Below are 26,125 nucleotides of genomic sequence, written 5' to 3' on the forward strand. Positions count from 1 at the left end.
TCTTCAAAGTCAAAGAATGAGTCCTGGGCCTCGTGTTTACTATACTTTTATCCAAGCCACCATAAACTAGACATATAAGCAGGGAGATAAATCTAAAATTGTGAATTATTATGAAACTGTAGGCCTTTAGAGAGAAACAGATGTTACCCAAAACAGATGTTCTGTAACAAAAGATTAAACAACTGGGGAATACAATTAAGGAAAAAGAAATCAAGATTTTTTAAAATGTTTTTATACAGAAATATTTTACAAAGATTTTACAACATAGCAAATCATTATGTCATACTATAGAAAGGAGAAAAAGATTAAACCTCAAGGATAAAGAAAGTGCTCAGAGCAACGTATTGCAGTCTCCATGAAAGTGCATGAACAGTTAAGGCAAAGTACCCCATTGGTACTGGCATGTTGCAAAATGACTTGTAAAACAGTTTTTACTTGTAAAATATATACATAAAAGGGGTTTTTTTCCCTCCATTTTTCTCAAAGATGTTTGAAAGGGATACATTTATGAACAGTCTTGCTCTACAACTAGGTAAAAATAACTCCTGGGTACAAAACAGTAAAAGTAAAAATGCTCTACCAAGCATGTTAAAAGTAAATCAAATGATTTATAAAACAAAACCTTTCCAAGTTTGGGCTTGCTTTCTACATTTAACTTCCCAGGCTGAAGGCTAATTCCCTCATATTCCACGACAGAGATCATTAAAGATAGCAACGTGAGTTAAATCCAGATCTTGCCCTTCGTGTGACTTTTAACTTCTAGTTTCTATGGCCGGACCACTGGCGTGTTTGAAGTCCTCATGCATTCACTGTGTTATAAATCTACTCTACAGCTTTGCTTCTATCTTCAGCTTACACAATAGCCATTTTATGAAGTGTTACATATGCTTAATACAATATTTTGCCCTAGCTGATAAGAAAAATACAAAGGTGGTCTCTAAAGTTAAACCATAAACCCTATTAGAGAACTCTAGTTAAGTATTTCATTTTTCCACATAGAGGTAAAGTCCCTTAACATCAATAGGATCAATAAGGATAATACTGGTTATCAAATTTTAATCTTCAAACTTGGAAGAGAATTTGTTTTTATAACATAACTGAGAATAAGATTTTTTTAAAAAGTAAATTAGCTAGACTTGAACAAGAGTGTTAGGGAAAACTGACATATCTGAATTCTAGTACAGGTAATAAAAATCTGCCAAAGAATAACTTAATTCACATGACTAATCACTCTTTTATGTAAAATTTTACCTACTCGTGAGAAATAGGGAAAATCAGTGTTACTATTTTAGTCTCCATATTTAAACTGAGTTTTTCTTTCTCTATTTTTTTTTCCACCCTTAAATATAAGGGAAATTAACCAGCTCATTTCTGCTGGCTCAAGTTTCCTAACTAGCTTTTAGCCCTCAAGGTATAGCTGTGGTAAAACCAGAGACAGACACCGAGCCATTTCTTGGAATTTTGAAGTACAAAATAGGAACATGTGCTCTACATAACCTAGTAACAGGGATAGCAACAGTTAAACTGTCTTACACATCCGATGTATTAGTTTGATTTGCATCTGTAACTTCTTTATCACCATGACCACAGACAAAAAGTTGGGAGCCCAGAGTTTTCTGGGCAAATCGGAAATACATGATGTGGCCCATTGCCACAAAGGAGACTGAAATCAATACAAGCAAGCCAAAAGCTTCAGGATTTGGAGCCAGGATGACCATGATGAAATGCAGAAGATCAAGAAGATAGTTCATGGAGTTCTGTACACCATTTATAATGCCTCTCTCAGATTCAACTACATTTTCTTGCAGCAACTGTGTCACAGTTAAATCAAAGGACCAAAGACCTATAATAAAAGATATTTTTTAGAAACTTAATTTTAACTTATAGCTGTACATTTCAGATTTATAGATTAAAAATCTGTTGACATGTGCAAAATACATACTTAACCCTACTACCTTAAAGTCACCATATGTATATTTATCATAGCCTAGCCTTAGAGAATTATTTTTCATTAATAAACACTGAGTTATTAGTAGCTTCAAGAAATTGTTTTTACAGCCACAAGACAAAAATAAGTCTAATCTACAAACTTCTTAATTCTGTTTTTCTGTGATTATTCATACTATGAAAGCAAAACTCTGAAATCAGAGAGAGACATAATAAATCCTATTAAAATTACTAGTATTTTTAAAGTTTAAAATGAGTAGACCTAATATATTGTTATCGTTAAAGTGTAAGGAAACTTTAAACCATTAATATATTTACTGTTTGGGTTCTAAAGCCCCTACAATAAAGCTGTCTTGCTTAAATATTAATGTCTTTGATAAATTAATGAACTGCTTTGTATCACAGGATAAATATGGTTTCATTTCAAGAATGAATTCAGGCAGAGATAATTCATCAGTACTCTATTAATGATTACTTAAATTTTACTTTGTAAGAGGTCTTTACATTATGTTTCCTTCCAGAGCTATAAAATCCATTTGTTTGGCAAAGTATACAATAAACAAATATCAGCTAGAGAAGACCTTTGAAGGATTTTTTTTTTCTAACTACTGTCTTATTTTTTTTTTTGATTTAAACCCCAAACCCTTTTTTTTACCTTGTCCCATTGAAATATTTGCTAAATTACAGTCCTTTTGGTAAAGTTATAGCAATATAAAGACTCTACATTACTAAAAGTATAATTATTATTGATAATATCTTTTGAAAAATTAAGTAAACTACTTTAAAAGAGTAAGATATCCATTTAGTAAAAATTTTCAAGCCCTAACCATGTTTTAAGAAGGTATACATACATACACACACACACACACAAATATAGATTTTTTAAACTATAAAATAAAAATTTCATAATAAGTGACTGGATTATACATAAGGATAAATAGTGGATCTTGCTTAAATTAACATTCAGGGATTATTTTAGACCACTTACTGCTGAATTATCTGAAACCACATTGCAAAAAGACACTTTAGTTCATTAATATACAAAAAGAGATTTCTTACCGATTCTAGCAGCAATGACGCCTGCAAACAGCAGACTGACAGAGATTATAGGCACAGATTTAGGACTCATCTCTGGGACAATATTAGCAGGATCAGATCCGTTTGACATGTGCATATCAGTTGCAGAGATGATTTCAGATATTTTTGTAGGTGTAATTGAAAGTGGTTCTGTTTGAATGAACCTAGAACGGATATCTTCAAAAGGAGAAACAGACAAGTCCAAGGGGCTTCCAGGCATGAACACGGAGATCATACACAAGATCAAACAGGAAAGCTGTGCAAATCCTGAGATCAGACCAGTCCGAACCAGGCCACATTTTCGACGTAGCCACGTAAAAGCCACAGTTCCCATTATTCCAGTTACGGCTGATGCTCCCATCAAAATACTGAGGATGGACCCGCTCAGCCCCTGAGTGTAGGCGTACCCTGTAGTGATGCAATCAAAGCCCAGGACAGTCATATAGAGGAAAGCAAGACCCATGCCCGCCAGAAACACCGGCTGGTTGTAATAGGAGACCCATCCATCTCGGAAGGTGCGGAAGGGCTCAGCCATCTGGGAGGCACAACTTAGCTCTTGCTCATGTTCAAGTTCATGGACGTCAGGGTCTTTCTCACCCATTAGATGAGTTCCCTCCAGGGGTTTTGGCTCAGTTTCTGTTAATAAAAGACATTATTATTTGAGGGAGGGGACATGGGGGAAAAAGCCAACTATCTTAGTATTTTTTCTTCTCCCCTTTCCCTCACCCACGGAGGGTATCACCCATGGATACCCTTGGCTACTACAATATAAAATGTATTTTCTTTTACTCATCTAAGAATTCCAGCCAAGGAACAATCTCCAAGTATTTATGTTAAAGAAACAAAATACTATTGATACTTCTCCCCTCCTCTCTTCCCCTCTCAGAAATTATAATCCCACCAAAGTAAATAGCAGGAAAACAGATCAGATAATGTATAATAATTGTCTGGGGAAATACAGAATCTTATTTTCTGGGACCCTTTTAAGATTACATTTGTTCAGAAGCCCAACTTCCTCTTCTCTTCTCGAAAAATGCCCACCTCATGTCCTCACTCCCTTCCACTGTCTTACAAATGGCATGTAACTCCCTTCTTTATAGACTCCTAGGAATTCTCTTGTTATCTTTCTCCCACTGTTCTTCCCATTCCTATGGCTCAACTTTGCCCAGCCCTCCCTCAATGAATTGCCCCTCTGTGTCTGCTGTTCCTGTTAAGGAAAAGGGTCAGGGGTCCCATTCCAACCCCTTGAGGTTCAACCCAGAGTTGCTCCTCCGACCCTCAACAGCCTGGGTTCTGACTTATTACCACATTGATATATTTAACCTCATGCAGGCCTTCAGTGGTAACTAAACCTGATATAAATTCAAAATTATTTCCGTCTTAACCAATATTTAAGGTCTGAAAATAAGAATAAAGGGATTAAACATTTTGTTGAGTTTACCTTTGTATACATTCAGCTGTTTCAACTCAGTTTCCTCTTTAGGAGCAGCTTTCACAGCTAGAGCAGGGGTTTTCTGATAAACCTTCCAGAGCAGAAAGTATTCCACACACATGGATACCAAATTCCATCCCGAAATGAAACCACAGCCAATGACTGGGGAGCCAAATGTCATAATCTGGCCTACAGCCATGGGGGCCAAGATGTTGGTTAACTGGTCAATCCTTCGTATTGTAGCATTCATATCTACAGAGGTAGGCGAAAGAGGCAGATAAGTGTGCAAATCTATCAAAGAGAGACTGCCCACTTACATAATACAACTCAACTAAGAGTGTAGACTCCTAAGATGTAAACTTCTAAAAGCATTCTGCAAGCAAACCATTTTGTTAGAAAATCATTTGTTGTTTGGATCAAGTCATATTAAATTTGCCTCAAAAATCGTGATTCCCTTGGGATTATATAAATGAGCCTGACATTAGCTTTTAAAAAATGAATTCAATAGTAACTCTACATTCATTTATTTCAACAAGCATTTATTAAATGCCTCTTATGAGCTAGGCACCATTCTGGCACCATAACAAAAAATGAAGAATATCCTTCCCTGTCTTCATGAAGTTTACACTCCCAAGGGAAAACAAAAATAATAAATCAACAAGCATATAAATATAGAGCATGTCAGATATTCATGAAATATTGTAGTGAAAAATAAAGCAGAAAAAAAGGGCATAGAGAGTGCTCAAGGGAAGGGGGAAATTTCAGTTTTATATATGGCAAGGTCAGGGAGGAACTCACTGAAAAAAAGAGAGCATCACAGCAGAGGCGTGAAGCAGCAGGAGGCAGAAGAGTGAGTCATGCAGGTATCAGGGAAAAGACAATTCCAGACCAAGGGAAGTGCAAAAGTCCTGGGGCAGGAGGAGCTTGCCCAGAGGAACAGCGAGGACGCCAGTAGGGCTGGAGCAGAATGAGGAAGGGAGAGGATAGGAAGAGATGCGGTCAGAGAGGAGGGAAGATTGGCCCAATCATGTAAGGTCTTAGTCTATTACTCAAACTTCAGTTTTTACACTGAATGACTCAGGAAGCCTTTGGAAGTTAAAGTACAGAGAGGTGGTATCACGGGACATATTTTAAAGGTTTATTTTGGCTGCTGTAATGAGAAAACAGTGTAAAGTATGTGTGTGTGGAGGGGGAGGGGTGCAGACAAGTGCAGAGGCAGGGAGACAGGCGGGAGATGACGTGGCATGGAGCAGGACAGTAGCAATGGAAGTGGAGAAATAGATACTGGATGCACTTTAAAGTAGAATCAAGAAGCCTTGAAAAGAGATTAGATATGCTATGTGACAGAAAGAGAGGAATTAAAGTTTTTACCCTGAGCAACTATCGGAAGGACAGAGTTTCCATTTATTGAGAAAGGCAAGACTTTAGAAGAATCAGGTTTTGGACAAAAGAATAAGCATCTGGTTCTAGAGATGTTGACACAAGAGGCCCCGTCAAGCAGACAGTTAGTCATATAGGTCTGGGGTCTAGGGAAGAAGCATGTGCCAGATTTGGGAGTCATCGGCAGCTTGATTTTTGAAGCAATGACACTGGATGAGATCACCAGGGGAGTGAGGGTAGATGAGAAGAGACAAGGTCTGAGGACTGAGTCCTGGGCATGCCAATGTTCAGAGGTCAGGAAGATGAGGAGGAATCAGCAAAAGAGGAGAAAAAACAGGAGAGCAGGGTGTCCTAGAAGTCAAGAGGTAACAGTGTTTCAAAGAGAGGGGAGTAATCAACTGGCAAGTGATGCTGGTAAGTCAAGAAAGATGAGCACTGACAATCAGCTCTAGAGAGGTCACATGGAAGGTATTGAGGACCTCATAAAGAATTGTTCTGGTGGAGCAGTAAGGGCAAATGCCTGATTGAAGTTGGTTTAAGAGATTGGTGCCAACTCCAGGGGACACCATTTCTATTATATTTTAAATGAGTGGCACACCCTGGATTGACAATGTGAATGTTGCCCCCCTGGCATTATGGAAAGCAAGGCCCTGACCAAGGAAAGAAATTGGAAAGAGTGAGCACTTTGTTAAGTTTTGTTCAAAAGAAGAACAAAGAAATGGGGTGACAGAGGGGTAAAGACAGGGATTTTTAAGATGAGAAAAGTTATAGCATGTTTATATGCTGATGCAGATGATACAGTAGATGAGAAGGGATGGAATCTGAATCTACTGCACAAGTGGCAGAGTTGTTCTTAGGAACGCAAGCAATTCAACAGTGTAGGTCACGTAAACGGCCTCAGGTACAAGTAGGAAGAGTGATGTGAAGGTGGGAGCACACGGAAGTTCTCTTCTCATTTTTCCATTTTCTCAGTAGAATACAAAGCAAGGTCATCAGTGAAAGTGAGGATGGGAGAGGAGGTACTGAATGTATGAGGAGAAAGGAGAACGTGAGAAACAGTCCTTTAGGAAAGTGGGAGAAGGAAGGGACCAAAGAAAATAGTATGATCATCTGGCAGCATGAAAGGGCCAACTTGGACCCAGTGGTCATGAGCTTTAAGAGAGAGCAAAGTTGTACGTTTTCTACCAGCCATGTGCTACTGTGGAGAACTGGATTTAAGCAGGGTCTTATGAAAGAAAAGTGACAAAAGGAGAGGAGGCCAAGTGAGCTGAGGGTATACACTAGGAGGTATTCATATGGTTGGAACAACTGACCTTGGAATTTAAGATGGGTAAGGAGGAGAGACAAGAAAGGTCATGAGCAGTAAAAAGGTAGTGGAATTAATGGCTTGTAGGTGCCAACTAGGTTGGTGCATGGCTGGGGTACCAGGAGGAGTGAGCTGGAAAGACAGGAGGTATAGTTCAAGTCTTGGATGCTGGAGATTGAGATTATGAAAAGGGAGGGTTTAGTGGTAATACCAGGGTTTAGTGGTAATACCAAGGTCTAGGGTATGACCATGGGAATGTAGCTGAGTCAGAGTAGAGGACAAGATGAATAAAGGAGAGGAAGTCAAGAAAATAACCTACTTTCTCATTCTCTATCTCACAGAGTAGAGTGAGAATTATTGAGACAAGTCCTCATCAATTATGTGGAGCACTTTAAGGGAAAAGCAGTACGTGACTAATAAGTACATTAATAGAAAACTGCCATTATTCTTTCTCTAGTTCTTCCTGGTCCTCAACTGCCTTCCAATTAGTCCTATGTGTGCAGAATGCTTATATGATAACAGGAGAACTTTGACATATTTCACCTTTCACTTGAGAGGCAAAGGCAGTTTTCATTGATCTTACACACAGCCGTTTTTTGCCATGGCCTCATTAACTTCCATCTGCCCCTACTAATAAGTTCCTAACAGGGAAGTGTAGAATTGATCCAAATAACTCAATAATCTGAATCCAAAAATCAAGTACTAATGAAAATATACTCTTGGATCTGAAGGCCCCAGAACAAAAACAAAATTTAGTTAAAATGATTTGTTAATCTTTCACTACCTCCATTTTCAAGTGCTCATGAAGCTTCCTAATGCCACCAATTTCTATCTTTTATTTAGAATTTAGAAATTTCTATCTCAGGAAGCTAATAATGTTCAGATGTAATGTAGTGTCAGAAAACAGATTTTATTTTTCTGAAGCAGAATGAATGAAATAATAATTTTGAAAAAGACCTAATCATTTTACTGTTAACAGGCTAGAGAAGAATTGGTCCTCTGAATGTGCAAACATATTCCTTTTGCAGGTTTGTATTTATTCTTACGCAAACACACAAATCTGTGCTCATTTAATTCCAATTTAACTGTTTTCAGCTACAGCTGTGGCACAGAGCATGACATTCAGTAACTACTTACTATTATAAAAGGTATATTACATCTCATAGAATAATAATAAAAAACAGATTTGCTGAGCAAATAGTAGCTAGCAGGTTTGTCTACCTCAAACATGAAATCAATTTTCAGTCAATAGAGTTCAAACAAGAAAGTTATCTGTCGTACTTGATCAAGCCAACCAGCAGATGTTTCTTTAGAATGGTGGACAAGAAAAACCTCAGAAGCTATTAATAAAAAGTGATTAACAAAGGAAATGAAGAAGGAAATAAAACAACAGATGGAATAAAAACTCAGGCAAAGGAAATGAGTTTCAAAAAGGTTTGACAGGTTAAGGGTCATGGCTCAAAAGAATGTTTTAATAAAACACTAAATCAAGTACCTAGACAAATTAGTTAACAGATTAATTAACAGTATTTATGTGGAAAAAGAGCATCTTTCCTGGAGCTGTCTAAATTAGATGGTAACAGCTATATTTTGACCTGATGCCACTGGAGTTATAAAACTTTTCAACCTTCCAGGGAAAATTTCTCTTGTTCTTTACCCTCGGTGATACAACTTCCAATTTTAAAAACTACTCTCAAATCAAGAAACATTGGGATGAGGAAATGGGAGCAATTAGCATCCAGCTCACAACCTTCCCTCTTTATGGGCACACCCCTCCCCCATCACACACACACACACACACACACACACACACACACACACACACACAAACACACACACACCCCGCCCTCACAACGCACACCACCGGTTCAGCCGGCCCTGCCTGTCTCCTGCTTGGTTTCTAACAGTCTTTGCTGGCAACCTCAAAAATTTCTCTTCTACTTTTCCTTTACCCTCCTCCTTTTTTTCTGTTCTATAACTCTGCCTTCTAGCAGGAATGGTACCAAAAACCCATGGTTAGAGCCTTGCTGACCCTCAGGATGGAAGAAGTTTCTGTTTCCTGTTTTGAAGCATGGTTTTTAATTAATTTTAAAACAAACATGGAGGTTGAAACCTGAGGAAAAACAACATGGAGGTTTTCCTTCATTAGGCTACTAACCCGTTCCAGGGGCTGGATTTGAAACAGCACTGCTTCCTAAGCTAATTCACAGTGGACAAGAGTTCAACAGGCAGCTTACTTCCTTTCTTAAATTTGAGAAACTCCAGAAGGTTAGAAAATAGACTGGTTAGCCTGGATTTTTCCACTCTGCAATAATTCCTCAAATAAAGAAGGACAGCTGAGAAATGGCCAGTCATATTTTTGTTATTTTTCTGGAATATCACTTTGTAGTCAGAAAGATCCCAGAAAGTTATGTGGGATCTTTGTTTTTGTTATTTATTTACTTGGATATTAAGCACAAATTAAAGAGTCAGTGTAACTTTCTCTTTACTCAGGGCTTTTTTTTTCAATTACAGACTCTACAGACATCACAGAGTCAACATGAGTTACGAAATTCAGGTAAGAGTAAGAAAATCATCTTAAAAACCACTTTTTTCCCCAAATACATTTCAACAGATATATATGTGATCTGTTTTCAAAATATATCCTTTTTGTGCCCTTTGAATTTTAAAACATGGACATGTATTACATCCTTAAAATTGCACACTAAAAGAGAAAGTAAATAACAGGGAAAAAACACCAAAAAAAAAAAAAAAAAAGTACAAAGTCTTATCTTTTAATTCCACGTGACAAAAAAGAGAGATGGAATTATTTCCTATTAGTAACTGATCACAGGAAGAAAAATCAATGAGAATCACTACTTTAGCTCCACAGAGAATTTCCTGCAATCCAGACTCACATGTGTTAAATTCATCTTCCACACTCACCATCCTCTAAAATCATTGTGGTATTTCTATCTGGAGCAGTATTATTACTGCTACCACAAAGTGATGACTTAAGCAAATCCTTCATTTTCTTCATTTAGACCTTCCACAGATTTTGTACCCTTTCTCTCAACCTCCTTTCTACCTTTTTTTTTTTTTTAAACCATGTGTCTAGTCAAACAAAGTTGCTTGCTGACCCCAGTACTCAATCTTGCCTCTGTGTCCTGATAAGCCACTGAAGTCATCAGGAATGGTTTCCTTGTCAGTCAGGATGGTTGGGAAATGTGTTTGTGATACCCATTATCTCAATGACCAGCAGAGTTGACTCAGCTGACCTGATAGGTAGATAGGAGTACCCTTCCTCCTTTACTCTGTGTAATTTCAATCCAATTTGTGTCTGGGTGCTGTATTAGGGGGCAGGTGGGGAATATCGAGTGAGGTAGGTTATTCTGAGCCCAAGTAATCTTGATGTAATGGACGTGTTGCTTTGTAAGCATTCTTCAGACTTTCTTTGCTCCTCTTGTATATGTTTCCAACGGACAACTAAGATGCAAGCTTTTAAAAACCTATGTTCTATCCTGTATTTCTTTAGTATTCATAATAGCAGTTACATTACAACATACATAATGTAATAAAAGTTACTAATTATGGCTTTAAAGTTGAAGGAATTCACTTCTAGAGTCTCTCCTAGAATTAAGTTGTTTCCATTTGTTTGGATAAAAACAATATCCATAGTATAACCAGTAAGTACTGGTAATAATATCCACAGTATGACTGATAAAATCACAAGTCAGATTTTCACTGTTCTAAGTATTAAGTAAACATTTAGAAACAGTTAACAGAATTTGAAAGAAAGAGCTCAAAAGAAATGTTCTTCTATTTGCCAGGTTTGCACAGAATAAAAGAGAAGGTCACTATCCTATAAATTAGCTTCATAACAGTGAGGTAAATCTTTGCACTGAGACAGATAATGTTGTAAGAAAAAGACTATGACTTCAATTTATTATTCTTAAAAAATACTCGGAGAAAAAGGCTTAAGCCTCATTTACTACCACTGATTTAAAGTGAATCCTGATAAAACCCATTTGGTAGAAAGAGAAAAGCAAATTACCTGCTAGTTTGCTTCTGTCGTCTCCTGCAACAACAACAATCCAATCCCTTTGGATTGTGATTGCAGTAGCAGTACTGGCCAGGTTTGCAATATTTGCAATAGTGATGATCAGGATATAGCATGAAGTCTAAGGAATTACAGGAAAAAATTATTAAAATGTCAGTTTTACCATACTGTACCTACCTCACTGTACAATATAGTTTAAATAAGAAATCATTCTACTTTGTACACATGAAACAATAAACACCAGTGGTCAAGTTAAAGGGCATAATGTCTTTCTAATCTGTATCATCTGTGGTATGCATAATACAAAAAATTTTAATAGTCATATGCACATTTATGTGACATAGTTATCATAGTGTTAACATTCGGGTGGTTTTTAATTTCCCCCACAAATATGTCCTTTGGAAAAAACAGTGAAGGGGAAGTGAGAGGACCTGAATTTAAATCAGAGTTCTGACACTTTCCAGTTGCATGACAATGGGCAATCGGCTAACATCACTTTGTCTTACTTTTTTCATCAACAAAATGAAGGCAATAGACTAGAAGATTTCTTGTCCTACCTGGCTTTGAAACTCTACAATATCAATCCAAATATACCTAAGAAGATTTAACAGGAACATCAAATTCACTGTTTTCCACTACACCCATCTCTCTCCTCTTTTCCATCAAGGTATCATGAAATCAGAGTGTGGGAAGTTATCTAGTCCATGTCCTCAAACAGAAATACCACTTATTATTAGAAGAACACAATCATGACTGATTTATATACATATATATATATATATATATGTATATATGGATACCATTTCTTAAATGGTGTGAAAAAATTACAGGTTAATACTAATGAGCTTAAAACTAGCAACTGAATTATGTAATACTCTTAGAACTGCCATTAAAAAACAAACAGGAAGGGGCTTCCCTGGTGGCTCAGTGGTTAAGAATCTGCCTGCCAATGCAGGGGACACGGGTTCGAGCTCTGGTCTGGGAAGATCCCACATGCCGTGGAGCAACTAAGCCCATGCGCCACAACTACTGAGCCTGCGCTCTACAGCCCATGAGCCACAACTACTGAGCCCGTGTGCCACAACTACTGAGCCTGCGCTCTAGAGCCTGTGCTCTGCAACAGGAGAAGCCACCGCAATAAGAAGCCCGTGCACCACAACAAAGAGTAGCCCCCGCTCTCCACAACTACAGAAAGCCCGCGCACAGCAACAAAGACCCAATGCAGCCAAAAATACATAATAAAATAAAACAAAACAAACAGGAAAACAACCAATAGAACAAAATTTAAATTCAAACAATACTTAATGAATGCCTGTTAAGGGCCAAAAAACAAAACAAGACAAAAATGGTAGGGGATATTAAAGTAGACACAGAGATCAAAATTAACAGGCCCTAATTCTTAGAAAGGTATAAACTTCCAAGACTGAACCAGGAAGAAAAAGAAAATATGAACAGACCAATCACAAGTAATGAAATTGAAACTGTGACTAAAAATCTTCCAACAAACAAAATCCAGGACCAGATGGCTTCACAGGTGATTTCTATCAAACATTTAGAGAAGAACTAACACCTATCCTTCTCAAACTCTTCCAAAAAATTGCAGAGGAAGGAACACTCCCAAACTCATTCTATGAGGCCACCATCACCCTGATACCAAAACCAGACAAAGATACTACAAAAAAAGAAAATTACAGACCAATATCACTGATGAATATAGATTCAAAACTCCTCAACAAAATACTAACAAACAGAATCCAACAACACATTAAAAGGATACCATGATCAAGTGGGGTTTATCCCAGGAATGCAAGGATTCTTCAATATACGCAAATCAATCAATGTGATACACCATATTAACAAATTGAAGGAAAAAACCCATATGATCATCTCAATAGATGCAGAAAAAGCTTTTGACAAAATTCAACACCCATTTATGATAGAAACTCTCCAGAAAGTGGGCATAGAGGGAACCTACCTCAACATAATAAAGGCCATATACGACAAACCCACAGCAAACATCATTCTCAATGGTGAAAAACTGAAAGCATTTCCTCTAAGAACAGGAACAAGAAAAGGATGTCCACCCTCACCACTATTATTCAACATAGTTTTGAAAGTCCTAGCCATGGCAATCAGAGAAGAAAAAGAAATAAAAGGAATACAAATTAGAAAAGAAGAAGTAAAACTGTCACTGTTTGCAGATGACATGATACTATACATAGAGAATCCTAAAGATGCTACCAGAAAACTACTAGAGCTAATCAATGAATTTGGTAAAGTTGCAGGATACAAAATTAATGCACAGAAATCTCTTGCATTCCTATACACTAACGATGAAAAATCTGAAAGAGAAATTAAGGAAACACTCCCATTTACCATTGCAACAAAAAGAATAAAATACCTAGGAATAAACCTACCTAGGGAGACAAAAGACCTGTATGCAGAAAACTATAAGACACTGATGAAAGAAATTAAAGATGGTACCAACAGATGGAGAGATATTCCATATTCTTGGATTGGAAGAATCAATACTGTGAAAATGACTATACTACCCAAAGCAATCTACAGATTGAATGCAATCCCTATCAAATTACCAATGGCATTTTTTACAGAACTAGAACAAAAAATCTTAAAATTTGTATGAAGACACAAAAGACCCCAAATAGCCAAAGCGGTCTTGAGGGAAAAAAACGGAGCTGGAGGAATCAGATTCCCTGACTTCAGACTATACTACAAAGCTACAGTAATCAAAACAATATGGTACTGGCACAAAAACAGAAACATAGATCAATGGAACAGGATAGAAAGCCCAGAGATAAACCCACGCACCTATGGTCAACTAATCTATGACAAAGGAGGCAAGGATATACAATGGAGAAAAGACAGTCTCTTCAATAAGTGGTGTTGGGAAAACTGGACAGCTACATGTAAAAGAATGAAATTAGAACACTCCCTAACACCATACACAAAAATAAACTCAAAATGGATTAGAGACCTATATGTAAGACCGGACACTATAAAACTCTTAGAGGAAAACTTAGGAAGAACACTCTTTGACATAAATCACAGCAAGATCTTTTTTGATCCACCTCCCAGAGTAATGGAAATAAAAACAAAAATAAACAAATGGGACCTAATGAAACTTACTAGCTTTTGCAAAGCAAACGAAACCATAAACAAGACGAAAAGACAACCCTCAGAATGGGAGAAAATATTTGCAAACGAATCAATGGACAAAGGATTAATCTCTAAAATATATAAACAGCTCAGGCAGCTCAATATTAAAAAAAAAACAACCCAATCCAAAAATGGGCCGAAGGCCTAAATAGACATTTCTCCGAAGAAACATACAGATGGCCAAGAAGCACATGAAAAGCTGCTCAACATCACTAATTATTAGAGAAATGCAAATCAAAACTACAATGAGGTATCACCTCACACCAGTTAGAATGGGCATCATCAGAAAATCTACAAACAAATGCTGGAGAGGGTGTGGAGAAAAGGGAAGAACCCTCTTGCACTGTTGGTGGGAATGTAAATTGATACAGCCACTATGGAGAGCAGTATGGAGGTTCCTTAAAAAACTAAAAATAGAATTGCCATATGACCCAGCAATCCCACTACTGGGCATATACCTAGAGAAAACCATAATTCAAAAAGACACATGCACCCCAATGTGCATTGCAGCACTATTTACAATAGCCAGGTCACGGAAGCAACCTAAATGCCCATCGACAAACGAATGGATAAAGAAGATGTGGTACATATATACAATGGAATATTACTCAGCCATAAAAAGGAACAAAATTGGGTCATTTGTAGAGACATGGATGAATCTAGAGACTGTCATACAGAGTGAAGTAAGTCAGAAAGAGAAAAACAAATATCGTATATTAACACAGATATATGGAACCTAGAAAATGGTATAGATGAACCGGTTTGCCAGGCGGAAATTGAGACACAGATGTAGAGAACAAACGTGGACACCAAGGGGGGAAAGCGGTGGCGGTGGGTGGGGTGGTGGTGGTGTGATGAATTGGGAGATTGGGATTGACATGTATACACTAATATGTATAAAATGGATAACTAATAAGAACCTGCTGTTATAAAAAAAAAAAAGAACACACCAAGCAAAAATCTAAACATCTTATAAATGTCTACTAGTCGCATTAAGTCAATTACGTAATCTGTTCCCTGCGTTACCAAATTCTGTATATCAGTTTTAAATCAAATGCAGCACATTGTCTTTACACTGCATTCCATGCTCTATATTTACACATGAACATGTCTCTGAGAAATTGCATTTAAAAAATGAAAAATGTAATACTATTTTTATAATTTCTTATATTATAAAAACAAACATACACTCTCATAGAAAAACTTGGTCTATAACACAATATTATTTTCATAATGTATATAAAGTCCAAGTTCAGTCTGACAATAGAAACTCTCCTTTCTACACTTTTCAAAGCTTCTCTGTGTGTTGCATACATCCATCACTCAGAGAAAGTGTGCTTCCCCTATTTTCATGCCTTTATGAATGCCAGTCCATCATTCCAAAAATAAATTTTAAAAACTAAGAGGGATTGATGGGAAGATGGATGTGCCAATGGATAAATATATGATAAAGCAAGTATAATAAAATGGCAGAAGTAGAAACTAAGTGGTAGGTATATGGGTGTTCAGTGGAGAATTCTTCCAAGTTTGCTGAATGTTTGAAATATTTCATAATGAAATCTTGGGAGAATAACATCCCATTTTCAAGGCCCACCTAAATGGCCAACCCAGAATTCCATTTTTCTTGAAGGCACTTAACCATGCTACCATGTATCATAGTCATTATGTGTCACATCTAATCTCCCTACAGGATCCACACTTGAATCATTTTTCTATCATTCAAATGCATCTAATACAACTTATACACAATAATCATTCAACAAAGGGGAAGGAAATACTTTGACTATAGACTGAAAATAATCACTGTTCTTTAGTAATACTACTAATAAAATTATTCTCAAGTATTACAAAAAAAAAAAAAAAAGAAGTATCTTACTGGTTTTGACATGCTATGTTTAAATTTAAAAAATTATCTTTCCATTCTGAACATGTTCTAATTTCCATGCTGGTTTTTTCTCTGACTTCCATGTATTTCTGGTATCTTTAAATTTGTAAATATACAGTTATTAAAAAAAAAAAATTAACAGGTCCTATTTGTGAAAAGACACTCCCTCAAAGAGTTTTCATCTTTTACCACTAACAGACATTCAATTTTCTACCATCAAGAATCTTGTTGAGAACTTACAAGAACCCATCCATGGTACATGGTCAGAAGCTCTTTTTTATGTAAGAAAACCATCATCAGGATGATTCCACACAGGATGACTGAAACATTCTGGATCAGCAGTGAAGTCTGGGCCACTATACAGAGAGAGAAACCAAGTGTTCATACACCAAAACATCTCAAAGGAGATGTTTTTATCCATACATCACTGTTCTACTGTATTAATGCATATGCAAATTACTACAAGAAATAAGAATATTCCTGAAGTAAATCCTGCCTCAACTATTTCCAGTAGGGCCCACCATATCACATCAGACCAGTAAAACTTGCAGACAGAATAAAGAACTACCCCTGATTTTTCCTGTTAGTTGAAGCCATTCATAATGACCACATTTTCATTTAGTTTATTCTCTTTAGTTTACTGTCATAAACAGAACTATATTAACTACATAAACAAGATCCACCTCTCAGGCCTTTGTAGCTTAGGCAAAAATAAGAACATGTAGGAGGTTATGGAGGAGGTTAAGTAAGAGGTCATGGAATCCATAACCTCCTAGATGGCAGGCTGAACTTGGTAAGATCGTATGGATAAATAGGAAGGACATATTAAAAGCTGCCAAGAATAAAGCAGCAGTGTGTTCCTTTTACTAAAGCTATTTGCATTGTTATGAAATTCTAAACTACACCTTTTCTCACAGAAAATGCCAACTTTCTGAGACTGAGGCACCCATATAGATAAAGGGCTGGCATAAGGACAGGTTAGGATACCACGTAAGGACACCTTGTAGTCTTTTCTCTACCACTCAAGAGGGAAGACGATCTAGGGCAGAATACTTAATATCTCTTATGTCTGTGTCTATAAGGTGAGGATATAATACACACCTGCCTTCCTTACTTTACGGGGTCATTTTGATGCTCAAATAAAATACTTATGAAAGCACTTTGAAAAATACAGAGGGTTGTATATGTAAGGTATAATTACAGCTCTTGCCTTTAAGGACAGTAAAGCTCATTCTGGCTTGGAAGATTATATCAAAGCCTTGAGACAAAACAAACTGCTTTCTGAAATTAATTTGAAATAAAATCCCAACATATAATTCGTTCATTCATTGCACAAGGCTATTAAATATCAACCGAATGAGGTTCTTGGCTTTCAGGACCGCACAGACCAGAGGAAAGGTAGACATGTGAAAGGATAATTATAAGAGCATAAGTGCAACAGCAGAGGTATTAACAAAGCTTCATGGGAGTGCAGGAAAAAAAAGTGTCTCTGGTTAACTCAGCCTAGAGACATCAAAGAAGATTTTCATGGAGGTTGTCACATGAGTTGATTACATAGGGTAAGTGCAAGATTGCTATCCCACCACACTCTTCTTCATCCAACTCAACATTCTATCCTAAACTACAATTTCAGTGCTCAACAGTCATAAGGTTAAAGGTCTCTATGTATAACATTCCCACGTTCCTATGTATAATGTTGTAAGTAAGTAGGAAGTTTTTTTTCCAGGATACAAAACCCTTTTCTATATGTGTTTTGGTCTATCGATTCTCAAAATAGAAAAATGTCCATCTTGGCCATTTTACTAATAGCATCAAGTCCTAGAATTTGATAATCCAGTTGCTCTCTATCCGGGGGCAGTTATCCTGCACTGAAAGAAACAGATACCTCAATCTTTCCCCCGGGTCTAGGATAGACATGGCCAGGTCTTAGCATTATCAACTGAGGAACTCAGGAAAATTTTGCCCTGAATTATTATCCAAATTGCCCTTATATTCTGAATAATTAAACTGTTCATTCACTTTCTCTCTTTCCTATACAATACTTAATGATTTCAGTATTAATGCTCTAGAATAAATGTCAATATATTATCATTTCTTCTTTTTTCTTCAAAAATGTATAATTCAGCTCTCTGTGATCCGGACTCAGGTATTCTTTTCCGAATCCACTGTTTTCACTTCCCCTACACACCTGCCTATATAAAACACAGTAACCCAGAGGATAGATGTTAAAGCTGTCCCAGGAACGTCACATTAAATGAACTCCAGTGCAAGTCATGGTTAAAGGATGCCAGAGTTAAGTAAACTCTTAATGTTTAACATGGTTCGCAGAAAAGTGCCACGGTGTTAATCATTAACATTTGTAATTTATGAACAGCCAAAAAAGATACCCCACAAAAATCTATAAACTCAGTATCCTGGCATCCCAACTGTGGGCAGGAGCCCCAGGACCCTCCATGCAGAGGTGCTGTCACTGAGCACTCCATCACTCAGGTGGCAGCTGCAGACGCAAAGTGGGTTAGTCACAGAGGTTTCTCTCTAGCTCAGGCACTCGTCTCACAAACACAAAGGCTTTTATAACACCACTCACCTTTAAGTCTGGCATTCTTATCCACCCAATCACCAATGATGGCTCCTAGGACCAGAACAGACCCTGCCACCACCAGCCCGTAGACTGCAGTCAAGAGAAGGCTGTTTCCATAGAGCTCTACCAGAAACACAGACACTGCAAAGTGCCACATCCGATCCCCCTTGAATAAGAGAAAATAAAAGGTTCTGATAAAATGTTGTAGGTTGCTAGTCAATTATACTCAAGAAGTTGCTTCCTTAACAAAAGGGCACTTTCCGGCTACATTATGAGATTCTCAAAGTCAACAATTCCTCTATGGGTTGAATGTAGTCAGGTGTTAAAACTGTTCGTCCTGGCACAATGGAAAATATTCTTGCCCAGATACTAAGTAAACCTGAAAAAAGCACGATGTTAATGAAACAAACATTATCATTCTAGAAAAAAATACAGTTTCCAAGCCCAAGGAGGTTTTTTTGAGATAAAACCTGTTCCTTTTTGTATCAGGTTTCTACCCGGGCCTGGGGTTTACCTATCCTGATTTGAAAGGCACAAAGGAGTTTGCTACTGAACCAGAATGAAACGAGTATAGTTTACAAATATCAGTTATGCCTTGAATGTCAAGAAAGCGCCAGTTTCCCAATTTGTAAAATGGTAAGAATGGACTATATGACCTCTCAAGTTTCTTTTACCCCTAACATTCTAAAATCTATGTTCTATTTTCACAAATAAATTTCAAAGTCATAAAACAGCAGAACAATCAGAAAGATGAAGTTAATATGTGCAAATTCTGGTACCATATGAATGAAGATGTCAGAAATAAATACATAAGTAGTTATTTAGTTATTTTCGACACAGTAGTTATTTTCGACACAGACGAGTTTTAAAAGGGGAAAAATAATATTTCTTCACTCCAGAGTATATAGGGAATTTTGGAATTCATTGCTGCAAAATGTGGAATAACAGAAGCTTTTAAATGAGTCAGGCAAATTAATGTGTAAGAAATCTATAATGGACCTTGTTATGAGCTTTTAGGCTCCACCCCTGACTTGTAAGGTTAACCTAAAACAGGACAACAATGTTCTATCATAACCTATCTCTGTAAGAAATCACTACAGGAAACTAAATTCCCAGGCTAGGCTCCTTATAGATTGGAAGTAGTACTACACTCCTAGTTCTTTCCAATGTCTCTTAACATCCTCCTGAAAAATTTAATGTATAAGGAGCAAAGTATTATCCTAGTATGGCAAATGCTTTTAAACATTTAATAAAGGCAAGACAACAATCTTATGCATCCAAAGTTAAATTGATGCACATATTCTGTAGCAATCATTTACAGTAAACTTCATCTAGACCAGTATTTCTCAAGTGGGGGTGATTTTACCCTCTAGGGATCACTAAGCAATGTCTGGAGCTATTTTGGGTTGTCACATCTGCAAGGGTGGATTTACTACTGGCATCTACAGTCCCCCACAACAAAGAATTATCCAACCCAAGATGTCAATAGTGCCAAGGTACAGAAACTTTGGTGTAGAGGATTATGAACATTGTTTAGAACCACAATTTAAAATTAACATAAGATTAGGGCCTTGAGGGATAGGGTGAACATGGTCAAGTAAATGTTAAAACAGACACTGGAAGCCAGTGGAAATACCATGCTTGAAAGACTGATTCTCACTCGATGGTCTGGAATGTGAGCTCTAGAACCTTCTGCACTCTCAACCCTCAGCACAGTGCACAGCCCAGAGTAGAAACACAACAAATAACTGCGGAATCAACAAAGGAGTGGATATGCAGTGGATCCCGGCTGTAAATGAATATAGAATAAGACTTATTTATGAACTATATTGTTCTGGTACATTAGATTTGCTCCATGAATGTTCAAGAAGTTTGACGCTTAATCAGTACCATAATTCATATTTCTGGGACAGCTTTTTAAAGTTTGCTTTGAAAATAGAAATCTTTACCATTTAAGTTGGAATTACATTTCAAATACCATTGTACTAAATGACTAAAAATATATATTCACATACAATTTGTTTGAAACCAATAAAAAGACAAGTTTACACATTAAGATAAAAATGTCAATAAGAAAAACAAATTAAGCTATTTTCTTAATCTTTAACATGAGAAACAAATTTAGATTTGATTAGAATAAAATGGCATGAGGCGAGGGGAGGTACTTTATCCTAATCTCTATTCCTCTGAAAAGACAAAAACATATAAATGCCTCAAATGATAGGTTGCCTCCATGAGTGAATTTCCTCTTTCTTAACATAAAGAATAAGAAATATTATTCCACTACTATTGCTTCTTCCTTTTTTAAAAAAATTTATTTTTATTGAAGTATAGTTGATTTACAGTGTTGTGTTAGTTTCTGGTGTACAGCAAAGTGATTCAGTTATGTGCTCTTTTCCATATTCTTTTCCATTATGGTTTATCACAGGATATTGAATATAGTTCCTTGTGCTATACAGTAGGTGCTTCTTTCTTTCTTTGTTGTTTTATTTTTTCGCTTTAAAGCAGAACGTGAAACAAGTGCTATGAAATGAAAGTTTTCTCTCTTGCTTGTTCCTGTATGGCACGCCTCCTCCTTGATGGACAGGAATAAAACTGCTCCACTTGGGACTTCCCTGGTGGCTCAGTGGTTAAGAATCCACCTGCCAATGCAGGGGACAGAGGTTTGAGCCCTGGTCTGGGAAGATCCCACATGCCACAGAGCAACTAAGCCCGTGCTCCCGCAAGCCACTACTACTGAGCCCACACGCCACAACGACTGAAGCCCGCGCACCTAGAGCCTGTGTTCTGCAACAAGAGAAGCCACTGCAATGAGAAGCCTGAGCATCGCAACAAAGAGTAGCCCCCCCTCGCCGCAACTAGAGAAAGCCCGCGCGCAGCAACAAAGACCCAATGCAGCCAAAATTAAAATAAATTAATTAATTAAAAAACAAACAAATAGGCAAACAAACAAAAACTGCTCCACTTGCCCCAATTTCCAAAGGGTTTAGGCTTTAAGAAGTAACAGACTCTACACTCACAAAGCCCAAGAATCAGGTAAACTCTCTGTAAAGGCTGACCAAGTGCAATCTCAGGCCCACCCACCCATTCCTTCCTAAAGTCCATTTCCTGTCGTCCCACAAGCTCTCATCATACTTTGAAGATTTGTTTACATGTTCATCTATCTCCAGTGCACTGAGAGCCAAAGGCCAAATGAATGTCTGTGAATGAATGATCACAGTCATTAATGCACTGAATACTTTTTGAGAGGCTACTATGTACCCAACAATACTGCAGGCACTAGAAATTCAGCACTGCGCCAAAATCAAGATTCATGCTTTCATGCTGCTTGCATCCCAGTGAACAGAGACCAAAAACAAATCTAGAATAGGTCAGGTGGTATAAATGCTATGAGGAAAAATGCAGTAGGGTGGGGCAGGAAGGTGGCATTTTGCATCAAGTAGTTAAAGACCTATGAGCAGAAACCCAAGGAAGTAAGATCTGGCACCATGCAGACATATGGCATATAAATGGAGACAGTCCATAGCATAATTCATAAGATTTTAGCACTGGCCACCCTTTTTCACTGCCTTACACTGTTAGTTATCTTTTTGTAATTAGATATATTTTTTTAAAGCCCAACCTGAATTATAAGCTCCTTGATGACAGGATCCACTTCTTACCATACTTTGTATTCCAGTGGTATAGAGTAAAATATATTGATCCACTGGCAGAAAGAAATGAAGTCAGAAACAAAAAGCATTCAACCTCACACAAACCTAATGCAATATAACCTTCTACCCTAACACCTCTATACTCAGTGTATAGGAAACCATGATTTGACAGAGTCAGTAGGGTAATGCATAGATAGGCATGTATACGTATGTATATACATATATAATAAATAAGCAGACATCTTTTGTTGTAATAAAATCAGGCAAAGTGTCAAACAGGAGACAAAACTCAAAAGATAGAATTAGAAAGCATTCCTCTTTTGCACTCCTCTGCAATAAGTGAAAATCCACTAAAACTTACATGACTACAATTGCTGTGTTTTGTTTTGTTTTGTTTTAATCCAAGTTTCCCACAAGAACTCCTTTTGCTCAATTTACTGTAAGACTGGAGTAAGCATCTGTCACTTTTCTTGTGTTTTTCATTCATGACAAAAAAGATCCTCCTGGAACAATCACAGTTCCACTCCTTTGGCAAATCTGACCTGCCAACCTAATAACGAAAGGTCGCATAAACCTTAAACTTAATCAGTGTTTGTAAGTTAGGTACCTTCTTCCCCTAAGAGATAGGTCCAGACCACAAGGTGAGAATTTCAGATACTATCTCCATCACTTATTGGGTTTTTTAAAAATACTTAATACTAAAAAAAAAAAAAAAAAAAAAAAAAAAATACTTAATACTTACTGAATTAAATTGGAAGAACAATTTAATTGGATTTAAATTAATTAAGGGTAGTTTCACTCAATTTCTACTTAGAAATCATCAGTTATTGGAAATGAAACTCATGCCCAGTCCACCTTGTTTACATGTATTTGCAGAGTCATCCCTGTCTAAGCCTCTGGGGAGAAAGAAGCTGGCCTTTCTAAAAAAGCCATCTTTGAACTGCTATTTCTTAAAGAGCTGATAACTTAGCTTAATAATTTCCCAAGGGCATGGGTACAGATTTCCTCATACAATAGTTTGCATTCATGTCTTAAGAATGATCCAAAAGAAGTTTCCAGTTTAAAAAGAAAATAACATTCACAAAATTTACTCTCAAAATTCTTTCCCCTTACTTATGGTTCTTTTAAATTAAATATCATACATGAGGCATGAATAGAATTTACGCAGGTTTATTGCTTTTAAACAATAAGACCAACTGTTTAATTTAAAAGATTCTAATCATCATTAAATTAAATACACATCTAGCATCCTTTGGGGATTATTCTTTTGGGTTGAGGAGTGTTGATGGAGGAATCCAGGCCCACAGAAACACTGGGACTCTTCCAAGACCATGGAAGAAGTCAGAGGGAGAATTATGAGTCAGTTGCCGATTTTCGTTGGATGATGGTTTTTAAGATAGACTGAGATGCCCCACACATGTCTAGCTACAGATAACATTTTAAAAGACCAGAATTTTCATCACTCAGATATTTGTTCTTGGGGTCAGTTATATTTAAATTAACCTTAGAATGCTATTTTTAGCCTAACTCAGTCACTTCACTATTCTACTGTATTTTCACAGCGCAGTAGGCTGGAACTTATAATTTTAACAAAAGAAGAAAACAGAGAAATATCTTAAAATGTGAAAAAATAGAAGGTCCATGAGACATCCATCCATTCTTAGTAGCAGATATTACCATTTATTAACCCTTGTAATGCAAAATACAATTTACAAACAATGCAAATAGTCCTGTCCTTGTTAATCCTGTTTTTGGATAGCTGCCAGTCTACATAAAGTATGATAGCTCAATAATTAACAGCATTTACTAACACCTATAGGAAAATATCTTTGGTGAAAATAACTTTTTCGTTAGAGCATGTGTGTTTGGTTGATTTATTTCTTTAGCTGCATGACAAAACTGCAAGATGGCTTAATACAACTGGCCCAAATGAGAGAAACAAGAAATTGTGCAAGTATGTTGTAAGAATTACTGTAGATTTTCACTTACCCATGTAGATAGAGAATGACCAAGGTAGAGAAGGAATTTTGCAGAGATCAGGTAGTTTGCTAAGGATCCTGCAAAGACACGCAGTAGGTAGATAAAAAGCGTATTTAGTCACTTGAGTGAGCTGAGATTGGAATGCTTACTCATTTGTCCTTATTAAACATAATTATTAAAAACTACTTTGTGGGGCAAACCATGTACATTTCATCAAGTCACCTAGAAATTGATGGGTCGATGAAAAATTCAGCATGACCTCTTGGTCAATAACTGTGTAACTTCACATACAGTGAAGAAAGCTCTTGATTCAACATTCTTTAACTCCATTTTATTTTTGACAAGATAATCCAAACTACCCAGTCTACTTGTCCATCCTTGCCTGTGTGCACGCCCCTTTTCCCATACCTTGAAATGCCTTTCTTTCTTAACCCCCACCAAAATATGAGTCGAACGAGCTACTAATCACACTGGTTAACAGCTGAGCCACATTCCTCCAAAACCTGCGTGGAGGTGCCGGTCTCCACTGCGCAACCTGTTTCTACCACATGCGTTTGGTCCACTCACCACAGCATCCTCCCAGGCGGTTTTGCTCTCTTGCCCTGGTCATGACACCAGGCGCCCCCCGCTTGCTCTTCTGCTGCTACGGCTGCCGCTCCTGCTGAGGTGCTTGTTAAGAGGAGGGCAAGGAACTGAAGAGAGCACCGCTGAAAACACAACAGCTCTGTGCAAAAAGCCCCCGACGACGACTATAGCAAAAAAACACAAAAAAAACAAAAGGAAAACGGCCCGGGGGTCTTCTTTTGGTCTTCTTTCCAAACTTAGCTAACACTGTAGCTGAAGTTGGAAAGGCAAAGCCTTATGGAAGCGGGTGGGAGGCTCAACAGGCCGGCCGAGCCGCGTCGGGTGTCCTGTGTGTGCTGCCGCCACTGCCACCGCCGCCGCCTCGGGCCCGGCTCAGGCCGGCCCTTATACGAGGCCTGGGGCGGAGCTCCGGCCGCCGCCGCTCGGGCCGCCCCTCCCTCTTTGGGCCATCTGGGCGTCCCCGCAGCGCGAGGTCAGGGGCCTTGCCGCCCTCCACGCCCTTCCCAGGAGTCGCCACCCGCCCGCGGCGCAAGGGTCCGACTGGCCGCGAGCAACCCGCGGGCCTGCGGCGACAGTCGCCGGATGAACTCTGCTCGCCGGGTTTTCCGCCCTCCGGGAGGCCGCGATTAGAGATCGGGGAGGTCGGGCGGCCGGGAAGGGCAGGACCGCGCGCCGAGCCGGCGGGGCGGCGGGGAGAGGCGAGCGGCAAGCCCGGGGCCGAGCCGCGCTTCTTCGCACCAGCTGCCTGGCCAGTCGGGGAGAGGGCGGCCGCCGACGGTCGTCGTGCAAAGCGCCAGCCCGGGCTTGGGGGTGGGGGAACATCCTTTTTGTTTTGTTTTGTTAACGAAAATCATTTTTAATATAGGTATCTAAATAAATATAATCCGTGTCACAGTGGCCGCTTTCCTGGCCTTCCCATTCCGGCCCGCCTGCGGCAGAGAATGTCTTTTCTTCCCAGGACTGCATAGCGGGGCTTCCCTCAAAGAGCCAGAATCAAAGGGCAGGAAGGGGCGCAAAGATCAGAGTTCAGCCCTCTTCAGAGGAGTAAACGGAGCCTTGGAAAGGTTAAGTCCCGCAGCGACT

General features: G+C 38.1%; 1 protein-coding gene across 1 annotated transcript; it reads right to left on the reverse strand.

Moving 5' to 3' along the window:
* Positions 1-211: 211 nt before the first annotated feature.
* On the reverse strand, positions 212-25,420 carry SLC40A1 (solute carrier family 40 member 1). The gene is made up of 8 exons (XM_061185774.1): positions 25,025-25,420; positions 24,467-24,534; positions 18,831-18,990; positions 16,484-16,599; positions 11,176-11,302; positions 4,466-4,708; positions 3,007-3,660; positions 212-1,843 (listed from the first exon to the last, which is right to left on the reverse strand). Exons 1-8 carry the CDS (start codon positions 25,065-25,067, stop codon positions 1,530-1,532), a joined length of 1,725 nt encoding a protein of 574 aa, XP_061041757.1. The 5' UTR covers positions 25,068-25,420; the 3' UTR covers positions 212-1,529.
* Positions 25,421-26,125: the final 705 nt, after the last annotated feature.

This window comes from Eubalaena glacialis, chromosome 1 (assembly GCF_028564815.1).
Source record: "Eubalaena glacialis isolate mEubGla1 chromosome 1, mEubGla1.1.hap2.+ XY, whole genome shotgun sequence".
NCBI classification, from domain to species: Eukaryota; Metazoa; Chordata; class Mammalia; order Artiodactyla; family Balaenidae; genus Eubalaena; species Eubalaena glacialis.